The 19,630-nt window shown below is 50.0% G+C and overlaps 6 protein-coding genes across 6 annotated transcripts, besides 18 other annotated features; all 6 read right to left on the bottom strand.

Moving 5' to 3' along the window:
* Positions 1-1,342: part of a sequence feature (areas merged during assembly that could not be assigned to a particular haplotype. This can correspond to areas where the two haplotypes were merged or to regions with more than two copies in the genome that were merged during assembly.) that runs on past the window's edge.
* On the bottom strand, positions 8-5,665 carry Tc00.1047053510901.170 (hypothetical protein, conserved; the record flags this gene model as incomplete). The annotated part of the gene is made up of 1 exon (XM_813937.1): positions 8-5,665. The coding sequence occupies one exon, from the start codon at positions 5,663-5,665 to the stop codon at positions 8-10; it is 5,658 nt and encodes a 1,885-aa protein (XP_819030.1).
* Positions 1,343-1,357: a sequence feature (areas merged during assembly that could not be assigned to a particular haplotype. This can correspond to areas where the two haplotypes were merged or to regions with more than two copies in the genome that were merged during assembly.).
* Positions 1,358-3,963: a sequence feature (areas merged during assembly that could not be assigned to a particular haplotype. This can correspond to areas where the two haplotypes were merged or to regions with more than two copies in the genome that were merged during assembly.).
* Positions 3,964-3,980: a sequence feature (areas merged during assembly that could not be assigned to a particular haplotype. This can correspond to areas where the two haplotypes were merged or to regions with more than two copies in the genome that were merged during assembly.).
* Positions 3,981-14,422: a sequence feature (areas merged during assembly that could not be assigned to a particular haplotype. This can correspond to areas where the two haplotypes were merged or to regions with more than two copies in the genome that were merged during assembly.).
* Positions 5,882-5,966: a sequence feature (T-rich).
* On the bottom strand, positions 6,107-7,108 carry Tc00.1047053510901.160 (hypothetical protein, conserved; the record flags this gene model as incomplete). Its single annotated transcript, XM_813936.1, has 1 exon — positions 6,107-7,108. The coding sequence occupies one exon, from the start codon at positions 7,106-7,108 to the stop codon at positions 6,107-6,109; it is 1,002 nt and encodes a 333-aa protein (XP_819029.1).
* Positions 7,735-7,785: a sequence feature (GA-rich).
* Positions 7,786-7,820: a microsatellite.
* On the bottom strand, positions 7,839-10,724 carry Tc00.1047053510901.150 (proteasome regulatory non-ATPase subunit 2, putative; the record flags this gene model as incomplete). The annotated part of the gene is made up of 1 exon (XM_813935.1): positions 7,839-10,724. The coding sequence occupies one exon, from the start codon at positions 10,722-10,724 to the stop codon at positions 7,839-7,841; it is 2,886 nt and encodes a 961-aa protein (XP_819028.1).
* Positions 10,786-10,812: a microsatellite.
* Positions 11,169-11,192: a microsatellite.
* Tc00.1047053510901.140 (hypothetical protein, conserved) lies at positions 11,191-12,780 on the bottom strand (the record flags this gene model as incomplete). Its single annotated transcript, XM_813934.1, has 1 exon — positions 11,191-12,780. One exon carries the CDS (start codon positions 12,778-12,780, stop codon positions 11,191-11,193), a length of 1,590 nt encoding a protein of 529 aa, XP_819027.1.
* Positions 12,992-14,599, bottom strand: Tc00.1047053510901.130 (hypothetical protein, conserved; the record flags this gene model as incomplete). Its single annotated transcript, XM_813933.1, has 1 exon — positions 12,992-14,599. The coding sequence occupies one exon, from the start codon at positions 14,597-14,599 to the stop codon at positions 12,992-12,994; it is 1,608 nt and encodes a 535-aa protein (XP_819026.1).
* Positions 14,423-14,817: a sequence feature (areas merged during assembly that could not be assigned to a particular haplotype. This can correspond to areas where the two haplotypes were merged or to regions with more than two copies in the genome that were merged during assembly.).
* Positions 14,531-14,550: a microsatellite.
* Positions 14,686-14,724: a sequence feature (T-rich).
* Positions 14,818-19,630: part of a sequence feature (areas merged during assembly that could not be assigned to a particular haplotype. This can correspond to areas where the two haplotypes were merged or to regions with more than two copies in the genome that were merged during assembly.) that runs on past the window's edge.
* Positions 14,875-18,900, bottom strand: Tc00.1047053510901.120 (protein kinase, putative; the record flags this gene model as incomplete). The annotated part of the gene is made up of 1 exon (XM_813932.1): positions 14,875-18,900. The coding sequence occupies one exon, from the start codon at positions 18,898-18,900 to the stop codon at positions 14,875-14,877; it is 4,026 nt and encodes a 1,341-aa protein (XP_819025.1).
* Positions 18,918-18,937: a microsatellite.
* Positions 19,120-19,147: a sequence feature (AT_rich).
* Positions 19,148-19,196: a sequence feature (CT-rich).
* Positions 19,559-19,630: part of a sequence feature (A-rich) that runs on past the window's edge.

Here is a 19,630-nt window from a genome sequence, read left to right as displayed (position 1 = left end):
ATCAGACCTACTTTTTCGGTGTTCCGTCCATCCACTCAACTTGCGGAGAAAAACGCATTGTGGGATTCTGAAACGGCGCGGCGTAGCGAGAGCGTCGCCCATGACGAAGGCGCACGGCAGGGCTCCTAAACGGCTCCATTATGGTACGCTTGTAACCGTACAATATATGCTGCGAATTTTTCCTTCGGAAAGCTTGCTGCCGCACGAGACGAATAGGAAACATCCGTTGCTGTCTGGCAAGACACATTGCCCGGTGAACAACACGCAGCGGCCGTGAGAGGTGCAGTGGGGCGGGCTCCCAGACAAATCGGTCCTCCATGACACGATCTTTCATGTAAAACGGCAACCAACCACCCACGCGGCCGGTTTTGCGGTCCAGGAGGTGAATGAGCTTGTGTAGATTAAGCACACGTCGCCTCTCAAAATGCCATGAAAAAAGAACGGATCGTTTAATGAAGCGATCCACGGCACTGCGGAGAGCAAGATTGGACTCCAGACACCGCCGCCGCCACATGCGACGCATCTCCATAAGAATATATGCCACAATCTTCTTTGCACGACGCTGCTCATCAAGGAGTTGATCCAACTCAGACTTCGTGTCATGACGCACTTTATCACGGTGGCTTTTCCCCAGTAAGAGTGACGGGTGACGGCCCTTTAAAAAACTCCCCCCGTGAGTAAAGTGCACAGGGTCTCCGTTAAGTTGGACCATGCTACCAGTACTACTAATATTCATTGCCTGGGAACCACCCATTTGTGACCCCACCACAGAAAACTGACGAAAGGCTACAGAACGATTTTGCATTCGACCTGGCACTACAATCAATCCCTCTTTCAGTTTCCTTCCAGCCGTTCCGTGTGCCGCGGAATCCCGTCGCTCCTTCTCTCGTTCTTCCTCCTCGTAAACTCTTGCTATGGCCCGTTTTGTAAGTTCGTCAATAACACAGTCATAACGAGCAGGATCCTGTAGAAAAAGTGCCTTTGCCTCTTCCTCCGCAGCTTCCATGTCTTCCACATCCTGAGCCGTCTCAGGGGAATAAACCATTGAAAGTGCCGGAAGTGTTGCATGGCGCATAACATCAACACTCACATTTCTTCCGACGGTTGCTTTCCCGTGTATTTCTGAGCGGGCAAAAGTCTGCCTCCACTGAGACGTGGCTTGACGCGCAAAGGCATGAAAAGTTGTGCGGATTTCTTCGGCGAACACCGCCGCGTTTTCCACTACTCCTGAGAGCCGCGTCGACATCTTCTTTTTGTCCATGCGGTCAGAAGTATGGGCTGCTCCCTTAACGTTCATTTCTTCAGGAGCAAAAATGGCAAATCGTCCATCTGGTCGGGCCTCTGCGTATGCATGCTGGCGACTGGGACTCGCCGGCATCACTTGCTCTGGAAGGGCGTATTCATCTTTTACTATACGAGTGGAGAGTCCTGGCAAAGGAGCCTCTTTCTTTTCCGCCTTCTTGACACTCTTTAACAAAAGATCCAAGTTGAATGCTGGCCGCTCCATGGTTGGTGAGGCATATCTGTTCCCTTGCAAAGGCTCAATTGAAACGGATCTTTTGTCCGCCGTTCGGCTCGTCGTTCCTAGCCCGGAAGTAGTTTCCACAGGAGTACTTACATCATCCCCAATCTCGCCGCCGTCCACCTTCGCGGCAACAGAAGGTTGCTGAGGATAAGAGGTGCTGGTGTAATTTTCATCCAAGTGCACAGGAGTCACAGACTCATTCATTGTTACGGAAGATTGGGGAAGTCCGTATATCTTCATGCGTTGGGCCGAAGACCCTCCTTCCAAGGTGACACTTGGTCGCTGCACCACAGTTGCATTTGCAGTTAACTGCTCTGAAGAAAACATGTGAGAAGAAGATGCTCTAAGAGTGGATCCCTTTTCGTGTTCCTCACTTTCGGCCCGTAAAGCCGCCAAAGAGGTGCTACCCTGCACCTTACATATTTCTCTGTCTGATCCAAGCGGGAACTCTGTCTCGACCCCTGGCGTTAACGAGGAGAGAAGCTGCTTTGATTCCTCCTGCGATCCAATAGAATGGGGATCTTGTTGCGATTGAGATACAAGTTGACGTCGCCATAGTGCCGCTGACCCAGCAGGCAGAGGTGTCTCCTCACTTCCTTTCGGGTAAGAAATATCCTCGTTATCGATTTGTTCCTCCAAATTTAACTGCTCCGCCTCGGCGATACGTTGAAGAAAACTAGATACTATCTCCTCCGTCTTTAAAGCATCTCCGTCCCCAGCGGGGTAAAGCGCAGCCGTGACAATATCCTCCTCCTTTGTATCAATGCTCGTCGCTCGGAAACGCGCGCTTGGGTACCGCTCAGACGTCGTACGCAACGAAGATTCCATCAAAATCCCACCCTCCGTGGCCTTCCCCGTCGCGTCATCCATTCCCCCATCCTTCACATTCATCTCTTTGGGTTCGCCACCCTCCACACTATGGACGGCAGATTTACTTCCCAAGGAACGCCTCGGAACTTTCGAGCCGCTTTGCCACTCAGATGCCTGCAACACAGACAATACCACACAATTATTTTCAAATGCCTCATCATCGTCATTTGTTAGGGGGACTCCCCATTGATGCACCCGCGTTGCTTCCCCTGAAGCTCTGTCTGCTTCAAACTGAGAACCCTTACTGGATCCAATCCTCGTTTCACTTCCTCTTTTGGTTCCTTTTTCACCCATGAATCTTGTTCTCGCGGCTTTGTTGTCTGATTCCTTGGGCCTTTTCCGCGGAACACCCATGTCGCCTTTCTGCCGCCAGCCCTCTTCTTGCTGATCCTCAAGGTCTTCGCCTAAAGGAAGAACACTGACGCCCCAGTCATTGACCCCTTTTGCCGAAACATCATTTCCAGATAATGAACTCCCGTCAAAAGAATACGCTTCGGATGAAAAATCCTCTGTATAGCCACCAGTGTTCCTTAACAACAAAGGCTTAAACGTCTGCATGGACGGGACACGGGCACCACTGAGTGCCGCAGCTTTCCCCTGATCCTCCTCCTCGTTTCCGTGCACGCTTGGCTCTGTTGCGTCAGCCACCTCCAAAGAAGTTTTACCAGCTTTGGTTGAAGTTTTATTTTCACTGTATTCAGTCTGAGAAACGGATTCCCCCTTCGCCTGGGCCTCCGCACCGGTACCTCCGGAATCCCGTAACACCTCGGGCTCGGCCAACGGGGCACTTCTCGGTGGCGTGGTGGTAGATTGGACTTGTGGTGGACTTTGCTTGGCGATTGCATATGTCGTTTTGGGTGCCTCTTCGTTTGGAGGTCCTTCGTAAAATTTCAACGCCTCATCAAAGACAACTTTTCGTCCCTTTTTAATGGGTTTCATTACCAACACCAACTGGGTGCCGCGTGGAGGCAAATCCACAGCAATTGCATTTCTTTTCTTCCCAAAGTACTTGAGCAGTGCCTTTAGTTTCAAGTTTTTAAGTTTTGTTCGATTCGTCTCCACTGTCGCCTGCCGTGGCATGTCAGACTGGTTTACAGCGTACAAGGTGTAGCTGTCAAAATCCGGTTCTCGACTTTCGCTCTGTGCCGTGTTACCTCTTTCACTGACAGCCTTCTTATTTTCAATGTCCCCACCCTTCGTTAACTCCTTCCCCTTTTTAAAGGAATTCATTGATCCAGAGACACTCTGCTGGCCCGCCCGCTCGTCTCTCCGCCCCTTCAGCAAAAAGTGAATACCTTCTTCCAGCTCCACTACAAGCACAATTCCTTCACCATGCGTATCAACTGTTGTTTCAGTGGGCGGCGCGGTAACAACAGAGGGTGTCTCCAGCGGAGGCGTCTCTGCAGTCCCAGTCGCCATGCTCTCCAGCTGATCATCTGTGATTTCTTCTTGTATTTTGATGTTCGAGTCTCGCTTCCCAACGGTTAAACTTTTGGACGAACTGCTTCTCCCTTTCCACCTCAAGAGCATTGAATCCTCTTCATTCTGATCGCTGACTATGCGTTGTTGTTTTTCACTTTTCCTCCGAGCTACCCGTCGCTCTAGTTCCTGATAGTAGTCCTCCTTTGTTTTGGGCACTTTATCCGCCTTGGGCGGCTTACAGTGTTCAAAGTAATACTTGTAATTAAAGTCCCCGTACAGCCTCTTTAGGATATCTATAATACCTGTCCGAAGAGGATGCACCTCCACCGTAGACTGGACTGGCCTTATCCAAGAATTAACCAATGACGGTTCAAAACCCGCGGGGTGACCTGAAAAAAAGAAGGAATCTTCTCCCAGAGCTGATATGCTGCTTGTTTTTGACTGATTGCTCAGTTCCTCCTCTTGGGCGTTGGAGAGAGTGCCAGTGGCTCTGTTCCTTGCGGATTGGGTCAGTCGGGTGGCATCAAAATTCCGCATCGTCCCATCAGATCCTAAAAGACATTCGTTTGGCTCAGCGGCGTCTGCTTCGTCGGTATTCAGAGAGCGCATAATCTCATTTCCATACTGCATCGTCCTCTCTGCTCTCAACATGGCTGCAATTTCCTCCTCACTTCCATTCGTCAGCTTCAGTCCCTTGTCCTTGGCGTCGACAGCATCATACATGAACTGAAGCAGCTTCAACCCCGCCGCCTCTACGGCGCGACACCCGGGAGACTCCACATCGACAGAGAATCCAACGAGTTCTTCCTCTTCCGTCTCCTTCTCCGCTTTTGTTGTTGTCTTGTCGGTGCTGAGCTGTGGTGGGTACTCCATCAAATACAAGCCTGGTGACCTTAACAGGGTCGAAAAGCTTTCCCCCTCATTTTGCAAACTGGGTGTAGAATGTAACAAGGGGGGAAACAATTCCGGGCGCTTTTTTTGCGGCAGCTCATGTTGGCGTTGTAATGCTTCCAGAGGTGTGGAGGTGTTGGCGGAAGTGGAAGGGGCAATGAAACTGGCCGCTTCCTCACCCAAATAAACGTCCTGTGGATCCAGTGTCTCCAATTCGATCGATTCAATGAGCCAAAGAAACTCCGAAAGGTTGGAGGTGGCCCCGTGGGCGGAAACGGACGGCGCGTTCGATTTTTTATCCTTCATCTTTTCCAGATGTTTCTCCATCTCAAACGTGGCTCGCTTGAGTTCTTTCAGCGACAAATCGGGCGGCGGCTCCCTCGCCAAAAAAGAAATATTGCTCTCAATGGAACGGCGATGGTACATAATTTCATCCGACACATCCAATGAGTTCCCGGCAACTTGCTGCAGCTCCTCGCGGATGTTATGTTGTCGCGCCACAAAAAGAATAAGCTTTGCCACTTCCAGCTGCAACATTTGCCTGCGACGCTTCTCCGGTGCCATCGGCACCTTGGCGGTGATGGATGCGTTCTGCACAATGGCCTCGGCCAGCCCAACCTTTATTCTCACAGAGTTCAACTGACGCTGAAACGGAGATTCTGTGCAGCTACTTGCGGAACTGCTGCGTGTTGTGACTTGAGATAAGACTCTTTTGTTGCGGGTGCACACTGGCAGAAAGAGAAGGTCCTCGTTGCTTTGGGTCATAAAAAGTGGAATTGTAACCGTATTTGCATACGACTCAGGTTTCCCGCCGCTTCCTTGTTGACTGGGCGTGGGATCAATGCCTGAAGAGAGAATGGACACGGAGACTTCTCGCCGCCTCATGCCTCGTTGGAGTAGCCTTGAGGGTGTCGTTTGTGTGGAGTTCACAGCCAAGCTTTCTGATGACGCAGACATTAGGTGTGGTAATGGTTCCCCCTTCTTTCTGCGTCTCTCTGTCTTGTGTGGATGTATTCTTCGTATTGTCTGCAATTTCCGACAATACCGTTCGTGGGGCAGAGACAGCCACACACACAGACAGGGACGCGGTCTTTTTATCCCTTTTGTGATTTAAGTTTTGCGTTGAATTTTCTTCCTTGTCAAAGAGTATTTCCTTCCTTCCTTCAAAGAGGCAAACAAGAAAAAAAAAAAAGGCAGGAAAGAAAAATTAAAATATATAAAAAGAAAAAAGGGGAGAAAAAAAAGAAAAAAAAAAAAAGGAAGAGGTTGCCAACAGGTACAGCGCAACAATGGCCAATGCTGATATTTTGAGATTCCACACGACTCCAATCACAAATTGCCACGTTTCCCATCAAATGACAGCAGAAGAAGAACCGCAAATAAACTTTCAAAAAGTCGTCATAGAAACAGCGGAACCTCTACAAAATGGGGATAAATAATCTTTTCTTGAAGAATCGCACGAATTTCACTCAAAACAAATCGCGAGATGACATTTTCCTCCGTGAAAACTGCATCATCTTCCTCCTCTGAGCCAAGGTGACTACTTGCCACATGCGTCCACGCGTCGGATGTGTCTGCATCCTCGCAGACAGGTGGAATTCCAGTCCAGTTATCCAGTAATTGTGACGAGTATGTTCGCCGCTCGCCAAACACGGCCTTAATGTTCATTCTAGTTATAGGGGAGGTTGATAGCTTCCCTGGCTCCATCCAGACACGGCACTTGTTCTGATGAAGGTTGATAGATAAATAAAAGTCCATATCCATCTTTGACACAAGGAGAGTTAGTGGCATGCGTACAGGAAGACTAATAGAGCCAAGGGGTATGTCGTGACGCAACACACATGACACGGACAACCGCATTTGTCCACCATATGTGACATGCAACAAAATATAAAGTCCTCCCAAACCAACAAAGGGGGCAAGAGTATCTTTGGACGGAACGACGGGCGAGCCGGACTGTGGAATGCTGCTACCCATCCATGCTCCAGGCATTCGCTTCGTTACGGACGCCGAGGGACATCCACCCGGCGAGGAGTCAACCTCACTTCCGTGTTCACCTCCGTACTGGGAGGAAACAGAGGACGAGAGACGGAATAGATTGCAGTGCGACGCCGCTTCCTGGCGACTATGAATGGTGTCATGCGGGGTGAAGTTCGCCCTACTGAGGTCCTGCGCGTCGTCAAGCTCCAGAATCTCAATGAATGGCGGTGCAATGCCCCACTCAATACCCGTGACGCAAAGAGATTCTGCCCGAGTGGAGCCACCGACAGCAGGTGCGTCAACACCCCCTGAGAAGGCGGCACGACGCCGAAGCTCCTCCTCCAATTTGGCATTCACCAGCGCTCGAATCGCCTCGGCCGCCATGACGTCCAGGCGGTCCCAGTTGAACTGCAAAATCATTCACTATAAACTTTCTTGTTGTTGTTGGTTTCTTGTGGTTCCGGTAAAAAAAAAAAAAAAAAAAGGGCGACAGCTTGCCGTAATGACACAATACCACGAGCCCCCTCCCCAAATCACGTGCAGGCACATGCATCTCCGTTTTCTTGGCGCACGAAAGAAAGAAAGAGTGGGAGTGCATGAAAAGATACTCCTACGCAGCGGGGGTTGTGTTAGTCCTCTCAGGCCTCCTGTGTACTTCCACTGTGTGTCAATGTGCCCGTGCATGCCTGGTCGTACAGATAAAATTTGCGTCATTGGCTTTATTCGCGCGTCTTTCCCCTCTTCCCTGACGTGTACCCCCCGGCAGCAATCGTCATTCCTCGCACACACAAACAAACATGGCGTGGACAAAAAAAGCGAAGTGCACAAAAGCAATAAAAACATGCTCTCCCAATCCACACGAACCTCCTTGCTGGCAGCCAGTAAAGTCTACGCCTGTCCACAGCAAAAACAACAACAAAAGAGTAAATCAATAAACATAAATAACGCATCAATCCTTCCGCATATCTTCCCTAGTTCTGCCTCTTCTTTTTTTTTCTTTTTCCTCTCCCTCATACAAATATGTATATTTTTGCTTGAGCTTACATTTCATTTTCTTTTCTTCTGCTTCTTTTTCTTCTTTCTTTTTTGTTTTCCTCCTCTCTCTCTCTCTCTCCTCTCCCTCTCTCGCTCTTTATCTTCTGTGTGTAGCTCATGGCCATGTAAACGGCTCCGGTGGCGGTGCATCGTCGGCGCTGTTCCAGCCCACTTCACTCACAATCTTCTGCTTGCCGTCTGAGGGCTTTGTATCGCGCAGCAGACAGATACCCGTTGGGTAAGGTTTAAGTGGCACGTAGCGTCCATCCACATCGTGAGAGATCACAGCGAACTGTCGGGACGTTACACGGGTCGGGTTTTTCAGGAGCTCAAAAGATGGTTCTGGCTCTTTCTTCTCCGTCTCCGCCCCTAACGGTGTGAGTGCTGGTTCAGCGGCGGCTGCGTTTTTTGAAGCAGCTACAGCCTCCGCAGCATCATGTGCCCTGCCGCTGCCGCTCATCCGCTTGAGCCGATGAAATTGCTCCTCCTTCTTCGTTGTGGACAGAACAACCGCCTTCACGGAAGCCGCTTTGGCTTCCTTCTTCTCTGCAAGAACGCTCTTGGGAAGTGCAAAGCGGCTCGCTGGTGCATTTGATTTAAAAGTATACTCCGGAACGTCCAAGTTGTCATTCAGGCCAATGAAGCAGGTAGGTCGCATTGCCAGTGTGATCATCAGAAGGTATGGGAACCAGTACCAGTGTTGCAGGAATACAAACATGCCAGCCACGGCCTTATCCAAGCGATGGCGTTGACGGTGCAGGGAAAAGGTGCAATTGCGACCTCCAGCATCCAAAAGGCCAGTGGCAATGATGCTTCCAAATTTTGAGCACATGTCTTCTTTGCGACCGGCAATTTTTTTGCTGAAAATCTCACGAAGTTCCTTCACCCTCGGCTCTTCCGCCTCCGTCAGCTGCACCATGACGATGGCAAGCGCAATGTATGCCCCTTGACGGACAAAATCCACCAAATCGTCCTTTAAAGTCCAGAGAACTTCAATTACGCTGGAATCACCTGTTCCCGCAGCCGCCACTGCCAATGCCATTCCCACACCGTAGCGTATATGTGGATTGTAACTGTCAACCAGGACACGGGTAAGCTCTAAACAAAGCGCTGGATCTTTTATAGTAAGGAACCCAATCATGGTGGTGGCGTTGCGTCTAACGTCATCGGAGGTGTCCTTGACTGCCACACTCAGCAAACGTTCCAGTACTTTCGTATTCTCTGCCCCCGCATACCCCAAACCAAGCATGAAGCAACCCCCTAAACGCACCCATGGATCAGAGTCATCCAGAAGCTCATTCGCCACGGCCCAGCACTCATCTTCTCGACCAAGCATCATAAGCGCCATGGCCATGGAAATACCTCGGATGGTCTTTTCTTTCTGATTATCCTCAGACGCCAGTGCTCGCATACTCTGAATGGCGCCCCGGTTCCCGCTTCCCATCATGAGTAGTCCAATGCCAAGAGCGGCGCCCTCACTTGCGACGGCGTCACAGCCGCTGACGCAAGCAAAAAGAGAATCAAAAAGCTCCTCATCTTTCAGTCCCATTGCTGCAAGACCGATACCTAACGAGGCACCATGAATCATTTGCTCACTCGTACTGTATTTCCTTAACACATTTTTAAGGTAATCAATCGTTTTTCGGTTTCTAGTTACACCAACAGGAGCGTGAATGAGGCCTAGTGCATAAAGGGCGCCTGCTTCTTGATACGGAAGCAGTCCCACACCTTCCTTTGGAAGATAAGGGTCCACCACAGCAAGTCCTTCATCAATGTGTCCTCGGTGTATGGCGCCAATGGAGGCTGTAACAACAAATTTGGCCCAATAATTTGCCCGAGCTAGCCATTCCATGTTGCCTCGTAGAAATGCATCAATGGTGGTTCCACTGTACATAAGAGCGTGAGCAATTACAGTGGCGTTGTGAGGCACAGATTTTTTAGCATCAATCGATTGTTTGATGTGATTGAGAATGTGGATGTCTGCATTGCATTGGGCATAAAGAAACTTCAGGTAAAAAGAGGCGGAAGTTTCCCCTGTAAGAACGGCAAGGAGTTTTTGGTGTACATCGGAGAGATTGCTGGTATCAACTTCTTTTGTCGAGGTCTCTTCTCCTTCATTCTCAGGTGGAGATGACGTCAAGCCTGGGTGGGGAATCTCTGCCGCCTCCCTTTCAAGTGCCGCCACAACCGCAGAAAGAAACTCCTGGTTTCCATATTCGTACAGGTCAAATGCAAGTTGGTAGGCTGTCGCCTTGTCATTGGCCTGCATCAAGTCGGTTATAAGTCGTGTCGTGGACTCCGAGTCACCAAGGAATAAGAGACACTGTGCACGGGAAAAGTAGTCGATGGTGCTCAGACCTCCCTGGGCATACAGATCCGCCAGAAGACGCAATATTTTCCCTCGAAAGCCAATATCACGAAGCATAACACTGGCCAAGTCAAAGGTGTAGTTCAGAATGGCAGCAGACTTCGTGAGGGCGATGTCCTGGCGGAGGACCTTCTCCAAAAAATCAAGGCAGCGAGCACGAATGGTGAAACCGACAAGTTCCCGCACGGGTGTCCCCTCCTGCAAGATCCATTTATTGGTCAGGGCAGTAAAAAGGCTGTCAAGGCGTGGATCGAGCTTGCCGCGAGTCTCCTCCGGCTGCTCTTGATACTGCACAAACTGATCAATGCAGCAGCTTAAAATGGTGTCGGTAAAGAGTGAGCGCTCCATGTAGTTGAATGCGGTCCCGGCCTCAAGCGCAAAGTGTACGGAATCATTGTAGGCACCAAGATGAAAATGAACATTAGAGGCAACAAGAGCGGCAAGCATTCGAGTCTCCTCAGAGAGATCACACGACTCGTGAAGCTCTTCAATCAACGGGAGATCGGGACTAATCTCATACCAGTAGGTGTCCACCAGCTCCAGCAGACGTTTGAGGGCAAACTGAATTACATCGGCATCGGTCTCATTTAATAAAGCCAAGATGCCTTTGGAGGATGAGAGACCAACAACCATTTTTTTTTTTGTGTGTTTGTATGTTTCCTGTTGTTGTTGTTGTTGTTTGTAATCCTCCCTCTTTCTTTTTTTTTTTTTTTTTTTTTTTGTTATGCCCTCTCTCTCTTTTTCTCACTCTATTTCCCTTTTACTTCTCTGCGACTGTCGAGATCCGAATGCCGGTGCGACTCTCTCTCCCTCTCTTCTGGTCTGTGGTGTTGTTATTCCTTTTTACCGTGAGTTTTCTCCCTGACCACATTAAAGGACGCGGAAAGAATACGCATACATGCATATACGGAGAGAGAAAAAAAGAAAAAGAGAAGTTCACAGCACCCAGGCATCGTTGCCGTCCTCGCCCGCGCCGTCAATTCAAACAATACTACTCGGCGTGGACACGAGCGGGGAGAGAAATAAAATAATTCCTTACAATTTGGGGTTTAATCGATGTCAATGTCAACACTTTCATTTTTTTTTCTTTTTTTTTTTTTTAAACGGCGCGGTCAAAGCGAGCCACGTAAAATCCGTTAGTGGCGTCCGCGACGGGGTCGCAACGGATGGTGTGGTCCAGTGGGAATGTGTCGCCTTCCGTTTTCTGCCCACGTGTTTTCCATGTTGTTGGCATGATGTTGCTCAACGCCCAGCCACGTGCCTGCACCCGCGTGTCCTCCAGCACCTGCCGCACCACAAGCTCGTTTTCCTCCACGTGAACGGAGCATGTTGAGTACACGACCGTACGACAATTGTCAAATGAGAGCAGGGCATGCGCCAGAAGCTTCCGCTGCAGACGCGCAAGGCCCATGACCCGATCGGCGTTGCTGGCAAATTCGGTACCATGTTCTTCTGGGCTGATGGCCCACGTCTCATTGTTGCCAGCTCCATCCTCACCCCTGTTGTTTTCACCGACTTCGGCCACACGGGCCTGGCGCTGCCGCATAAGCGACACATCCACGCGCGTCAACACCCCACTAGCGCTGCAGCTTGGGTCCAGCAGAATCCCCTCCGTTGCCTCACGATCCGCTGAGGACATCTGGAAAAAGTCCAAGTTGACAACATTCACATAGTCGCTGGCTCCGAGGCTCTGCACACGGCGGAAAAGAAGGTCCGCACGCTTCTCATCGCGCTCGACCGCCATTATTTTCACGTGTGGGGCGCCCAACGCTGCGAGATGTGTCGTCTTGTTGCCAGGGGCGGCACAGGCGTCAACGATGTACTCCAGCGGTGCACCGGCCCCAGCGGATGACGGCCTAACCACCTCTACCGCGTCCAGCAGAATACATGCGGGAAGACACGATGCACGATCCTGCAGGATGAGTTGACCGCTGCGCACCGCCGGGTGAGCGTGCAGGTCGGTGCCTGCTGGGAATACAAGCAGCGACGGCACCACAGGATCCATAGTGAAGGCCGACAACAGACGAAACCCTTTCATATGATGGGTTTTTTTCTCTTTTCGTTGTTGTTCCTTCCCTTGGCTTCCGTCATCTTCACGGCCACGCTTCTCAGCAGCGCGGTGGAGACGCTCCACTAAAGTAACCACGTCAATCTTCAACGTATTCACTCGCGCATACCGTGGAATCTGCAGCTCTGGCACCGCAGCCGCCCTGTCCGAATCGCCAGAAAAGCATTGCTGAGTGAGCGTGCAGCGGCGATTGTAATTGTCCTCGTTATTATCAACCTCATCATTCCTGCTCCCACCGTTACTGTCCTCAGTGAAGGGCTCATGTGCACGTGAGGGGATAACGTGATGCTTCTTCACGTGCCAATACGCCTCCCGCAAGTACGGCGCGGACTTTTTGATCGCCTGTGCCGTCGTGTCGCGGTTGGTGTTCAGTCCCTTTCCCAGCACAACGTCGTAGGCCATGCAGATGGCAAACCCCTTGTTGGCACGCGGGTAGTACTTGAAGAACTTTGCCTGGTCAAGCACGTCCTGCAAGAGGTCGTAGTGCCGCAGCGTCTCGCAGACCACCGCATATGTCTGCTTCTTCTTCTGCATCTCCTTCCGGAGGCAGAGAGCCTTCGCCGTGCCATTTCCTTCACGCACGGCGCACACAATTTCACTAGCCTGCCGGTAGACGTCCATCTTCCCTTTTATTTCTCACCACCAACAACACCTCCTCCTCGTTTTCATCAACGGCAAATGGTCCAAAAAAATGAAACGGGAAAAAATAAAGAAACACTTTAAACCGCATACACACACATACGTGCACACTGACAAAAAAAAAAAGAAGCATACAACACGGTACGTGTGCGTGTAAATACGTTTGTCCATCCGCTTTCTCGCGCCACACCACCTAATCGTAGTGTTCCCACACACGGGTGTTGCAAGAGGCTCCTTCCACTGACCGTGAGGACCTCAACCAGTTTGCATCCAAAGAAAAACCACTGCGGAATAAACGGCACATACCGGGGTCCGCTCTCGAGGCACATTGAATATAAGACGCCAAATGACGGGCGTGTCTTACACAAAATCGATCCAGTCTTCCTATTTGTTGCTGGCCCCCTTCCCTTTTGTTACTCTTCTCTTCGTTGGGACTTTTCGCCGATGCCTTGTCCCTCGCCAAACAAACCACAATGCTCTGAACACACCCCGCCACACGCAACACCTGCACGGAGGCAAAGCCACGCGAGAGAAACTGCTCCTCCAGCGCCTCTCTCGTTGGCAAAATATGCGCATTTACAATCAGCGCACCACCTGGACAAAGACGAGACTGGCACACATCAATGAGACTGCCATCATGCATCATGCGCTCCTTCTCGGGGTCGTAGCAATCTAGAAACACAAGACTATAGCAACGACCATGGAGCGGCCCCTCACTGTCAGCCTTTTGGTGTGTTTTGTCCTCCTGCAGCACCACACGGGCATCCCCAATGATAAAGCGGTAATTTGGATGCCGCTGCCTCCCTTTTCGAACAACCCACACACGTGTTGTCCCATTTTCCTTCTTGGTCCGAACCTCGGAACATGGTGGAACCTGGCCGTGCTTTTGGCAAGTTTCAAACACAGCCGGCTCCACTTCCACAACGTCGATGGACACATCAACTGGAAGGGCGGAATCCAAACAATTCCCAATCACATTCCCGCCGAGACCAAGGATAAGCACCGACGCATCCTCGGTTGTCGCCAAAAGTGGGAAATGCAATGGTGTCAAAGACATAGTTGCGGTCTCCGTCATGCAAGCCCCTTTTTCAAGGGGCGTATTCACCTTTTTTTGACGTGGCATATTTCGTATGGCACTGAAAACCTCATCCGGGCTTCGCCAGAGAGCATAAATCAGCAATCCAAAGTGGATCATGTGGTAGGGATAACATTCCAGCTGCAGGACCCTTCCCGGCTGGCAGACTGACTGCAAGGCAAAGGAATGCTGCAATGGGTGCTTGTATGCCGCCTTGTCAACAATGTGAAGGGTGTGAAAAATCAGCTGGTGACGCCCGCGTATTTCTTTATTCGTCGTTGTTGTCTGGGTCTTTGCATCTCCCCTTCTTCGTCTCTCCGTGCGTGACACAAATGGTTCGTACATTACAACGTTCACCAAAGACTCGGCCCAGAGCACACAATACCCTTTTAGTATCTGACACGCCGTACACGAGAGCACATGGCTTATGCAGCTCTCCACGCAGACTTCCTTTTCACACGTGAATTCTCTAAACCGTTTCATTGGATGCGAAACAAACGTCGATTCCCCCTCGTTGCCATCCCTAAGCTGACGGTAACTTGCCATGCCGGTGAAATGGCACCGAATCTCACATGGAATACGCTCCTCCACCGCCCGCAAAAGATCACCGCAGCCTTCATCCGCCGCATCCCTTTGTATTGTCATTCCCCCTTTTGCTTTTTTTTTTTTTTTTTTTTGGTGCTGTCGTCCTCCGCAATCGAAAATAAATGGAAAAGTCGCACACATACACACACAAATACAAAAAAAAAAAAAAAAAAAGAGGAGAGAGCGGGGGGGGGGGAAAGAACAGCGACAACGGCAAATGTGGGTTTAATAAAAATAAAATAAAAAACAGCAATAAAAAAAAAAATTCATCCATACGAATGCATTGCACTGTGAAGTGTGTTGTATTGTCCGTTCTCCGCCCGTCTTGCGAGGCCGCTCGCAAAAAAAAAAAATAGGCATATCAATGGAAAACCCAACAGATGGAGCAAATGTCACAATTTCCGTCCTTCGGTTTTTTACTCTGAATTAAGCCACACCGTCAGTGTGCCATCACGAGACCCGGACGCCAGGCACGACGCATTTCCGTTTGATACAGCACACAAAGTGAGAATGGCGTCCTCATGGTGCCGCGGCACAGCACCATCACATACAAAACCATTAGTTGTCAGGCACGGCTCATTAGAATTGAAAGGCCGTGCACTCACAAACTGGTTCTGTGACTGAGCCTCTGCAATTCCCCCACGGGTGGTTCCGTGGTACGCGGGGGACGTGTACGGCGGGCACACAAGGGTTTTTGATTGATTAGGAGCGGTCAAACACCACTTTCTGATCCACATGTCATTTCCTGCCGTCATGACCACTGAGTGCTTTGGCTGCACCAGTAATGCCCTCGTCGGCTTTCCGATTGTGGCAGGCTCTAGTACAACCCGATTCTCACCAGTGGAGAGATCCATCCAGTGCACCGTCCCTGCCTGTGTTCCTAAAAACAGGCCCGGACCGTCGGTCCTGTCTAGAGTAGTGCATGTAGTGTCCGGGGAAACGCACAGTATGGCATTTGGATTATCCATAGCGTGGGTGCCTGGCCAACTGACCCTTCCGCTTTCATGACTGTTGCCATCATCCTTGCCAAGGCGGTACTCCTGCACCATCAGCTGAAAGCGCAGGTCAAACAGGGCTACTCCCCCCGTCAATGTTACCACCGACGCCCCGTACGCCTGGGTATCAAAAAAAAGAGGTAAAAGACCACTCGGTGGGCCAACCGAAGGCGGCAGTTTTGTCTGCCAGACGTCTTTCCCCACCCTAACATCAATAGCAAACACACCACCCAACGCAGTGGACACAAGTGTGGTAAAATTACCAATCAAGCAAAAGGATGTCAGTGTACTGCCGTCCAACAAACGCCGCAAGACAATGTTGTTGCACGCAACATCAAAAACACAAAAATCCCCGTCAGTGCCGCCCATGCAGAGAAGTGGGCTAAGCCCCTCCCGCATAAAGCCTGCAAACAGAAAGGTGCTCATGAGAGAGGCGTTGGTTTGGATGCGATGAGAGTAGTCCACCCCTTCTGAGCCTAGCGACCAAAGAATCGCCTCACCTCGACCGCCCGCTGTCACCAACGTCCCACCTTTTGCCGCGGAGGAGCAGTAGATCCCACCAAGGTGAGAAGTCCGCGTAAACCACGGCGCGGCAATCGGCTTTAACTCCTTCTCTTCCCAAGTGACTTGTGTCATCGAAAGGGTCGGGGATCCTGCCACCTCATTCCCACTGCGGCGGCTTCCTCCACTTCCTCCTCGTGTGGTATGCAAACTGCCGACAGACTGTTGTCGCTCTTGAAAGAGGGACGGTATCGCGTTGAAGCCCCCATCATCTCGTAGTGGTTTTTGCCGTAAAAGCAAACGCTTCTGCTCACGCTTTGTGAGCCTAAAAAATAATTCCCACTTATTATTCCGAGAACCGTCACTCAGCGTCCCTTCCGCCTTTTCTGTAGAGGATACCTCTGGCTTCAACATGCTTGAATCGAAAGTAACATCCACGGATGTTGCACGTGAGACAATACCCTGCAAGGAACGTTTTGCAATCCCAAATGAATTGAAATAAGGCGAATCATAAATTGTGCTGCTGCGCAATATGCGCTCATAAAAAGCTGCATCCCCGCCCAGGAATCGTGTCTCTAAATTCATGTTCCTCATCAGCTGCTCCACGACGTAGATGTTATTCGATAATTCCAACCTCACAGCTGAAGGAAATGAAGCCATGCGGAAAAGCGGTACTGGGTGACGCAACAAGGGTCGAACAGCACACTCTAAATACATCCATACATCACTCACGCGATGCGTACAGGCCACTTTTTCCACCATGCGAGATGCTGCCGAGCTTACCCATTTATTGGAGCTCATAATATACGGTAATGCCTGATGCACCAACGGCATAATGTCCCACACGGCAAAACATTCCTTTTCAACAATGACTGTGATGCTCTCTATGGTTCGTTCCAGGCACGTCACATCCGTCTGTTTCAGTCCCTCTTCCACAAAAAAACGCAGTGTCTTTAGTTTCGGTGTCTGCAAGTGCAAATGACACATGATCGCCTGTGGATATAATTCTCGTTGAATATCGATGGCGGAGGCAATGGCTGTTGTAAGAAAGGGAATAAGATCATCCTGTGCTCTTTCTTCTCCAAGAAACGCCACCACATCCGCCGTGCGGCGAAGCGTCACAACAGCAACCGTTGTATGATGATGCTTGTATAGTAATCGAAAGGCATCCCAGCCACGATCCAGAAGACTGTTCAGCTGCTCCCCAAAGCCGCTTTGCCACGCATTAGCAGATGCAAGCGCCTGACAGTGCTCCAAAAAGGCGCGGGCCCGCAATAAGATCCTGGGTAACTGATCCGCAACCTCCGCAAGAAGGGCAACATCGGTGGTGTCCGTTTTCAAGAAGAGTTGCTCGATACACGGCAGGACAAGATCATCAAAAATGGTTGCATCGCTGGCAGAAAAAGGGATAGAGTGGCATATCATAGACAAGGTCCGCAGTGCAATTATGCGCGCGATAACCGGGTGGCATTCCAACTTCAAATAGTGGAGAACGTAAGGGAGAAGTATATCTTTCTGCACCTCCGATGAGCAATAGGGGAGAATCTTCTGAAGAATGGAAATAAGACGACAGAAAGCGTCATCTGTAATGAGGTGGAGGCCGGCGTTTAAAATAACGGGAAGAAGCAGCTGCACACTCAACTGTTTGGCATCCTGAATAACCGCCAGATGACTGGTTGCATCCTCATTTTTGCCAAAGCGTTGTGTCACTTCATCCATAATATCCGTCAGTCGGGAATGCAGTAGCTGTACTTTGAGGTCTGGTGGGCGGGCCAGAAGTGGTGGAAGAATTTCACCGTAAATAAAGCCAAAGTACGATGGAAACACCGACGGCGTAAATGTCTCCAACAACTGTCGTGCCGTGGGACGAGTCGCTGGGGGGTTGCACAACATGTCAAGAAGCATTCGGCGCACATTTGGGGGAACGCCACGTTCGATTAATATCTTTTGCACACTGGACTCACGTTCCTCCTGTGTCTGCATGAGGCGGAGACTGAGAGTGTCCGAGAGCGAAAAGAGTGGCTCCTCCGTGAAGATGTACGCCAATACACATGCCGCCGAGAAAATATCCATCGCTTTTGTATGGGCGTTTGCGTTCAAGTTCGATGGGTTAAACAAAACCGTCTCGTCCAAAAACTTCTCTGGGGCCAAAAAACAAATACGCGTCTCGTTTGTGTCGTAGTAGTAGTCAAACAGGGCCGGATTGTTTGCCGGAAGAAGGCCGGGCTTAAAAGGGCAAACATCCGTCACGTAAATCCACCCAGCCTTGTCTACCAAAACGTTATCTGTCTTCAAGTCCCCATGAACGGTTTCCCATTTATCATGTAACTGCACCAGCCCTTGAAGGAGCTGATACCCGGCAAAGAGACGCTCGCCCATTTTCCAATACGGCCGCGTCGCAAGTCGTTCCGAAAGTGAGTAGGCGACATAAGATCGTTGCAGCATACAAAATCGATCATTATGCACCTCCATGCCCGAGTAAAACAACACGTTACATGGTGCTGGTGGGGCAGCAGGAGAGTGATGATGATTCCCCACGGCCGTATTATTGCCGCCATTCATAAACGTGCTGTTGGATGCGGCGCTTTGGGTGTTTCGCATTCGCCCATCAATCTCTAGAAGTTTCTCGTAGCAGAACTCCACCAACTGCTTCTGTTGGTTGTCTCCAAAAGTACGTACAAAAACTTTCACAACGACATCCGTGCTACCCGCTCGCTGAAACGGGTGGCGCAAAGACATGTCCTTCGCACGGCCGTCATTCGTAGAGGTAAAAATATGACGCGAGCGGAGCGTCTCTGTGGTACTGGTCGCCGCACCTGCCAGCTTCGCACAGTGGAATGAGCGGAAGTAATAACGATGCTCCCTCCCAAGAGGTGCCACGAGCGCCAATGTTGACGAGACATCCGCGACGTTGACGGAGGATGCTGCTGCCAGCTGATTCCCCATAATACCATAACCCAACAATATATATATATATATATATGCGATACCCGCCCGTGTGGATGCTGCACGGTATGCACGCTGCTCTACTACTACAGTAAAAGACCCCCTTTTTAATTACTCACTTCAATAACGGCATAATTAAACCCGCGGCCGGAAAAGTCACAGAGAAATTGAATCCTCAACGCCCCAAAAAAGTGCACACACACACACAAAAAAAAACAGATAAATATAAATATATATATATTTATATAGGAGGAGAGAAGGGAAAAAAGAAAAAGAAAGAGAGAGGGAAAGGCAGACGAGTGTTTTTCTTTCCGTCGTTTATTTCCACGCACACATCCAAAAACCGGCAGCATCACCGCAAAGAAAAAAAAAAAAAAATGTGAGACGCCCACGGATGCATGCAACCAAACACACACACACACACACAGAGAGAAAAAAAAAAAAAAAAGGACGATGTCATTAGACTCGAGAAAGAATAATTAAGCGCATAACAAAAAAAAAAAAAAACCTTTCATTCAAAAGCAATTCTCAGAACAGCAACAAAAAAAAAAGAAACGGCCTCAACTAGAGACAGCAGCAACAAGAACAAGGGCAAATAAATACAAGCCCAAGCAAACGTTGAGAAGCCAAAAGTGCGGATCTGCAGACCTCTCCCATGTCTCTTATTTTCTTTTTCCTTTGGTTTTTCTTGTTTTTTTGTTTTTGTTTGTTTTTTTCCTGCTTTTCACTG

The sequence above is a fragment of the Trypanosoma cruzi genome, genomic scaffold (genome assembly GCF_000209065.1).
Source record: "Trypanosoma cruzi strain CL Brener 1047053516949 genomic scaffold, whole genome shotgun sequence".
Taxonomy (NCBI): domain Eukaryota; phylum Euglenozoa; class Kinetoplastea; order Trypanosomatida; family Trypanosomatidae; genus Trypanosoma; species Trypanosoma cruzi.
The sequence above is the reverse complement of the archived record's forward strand: the minus strand, read 5'-3'. Positions and strand labels throughout refer to the sequence as shown.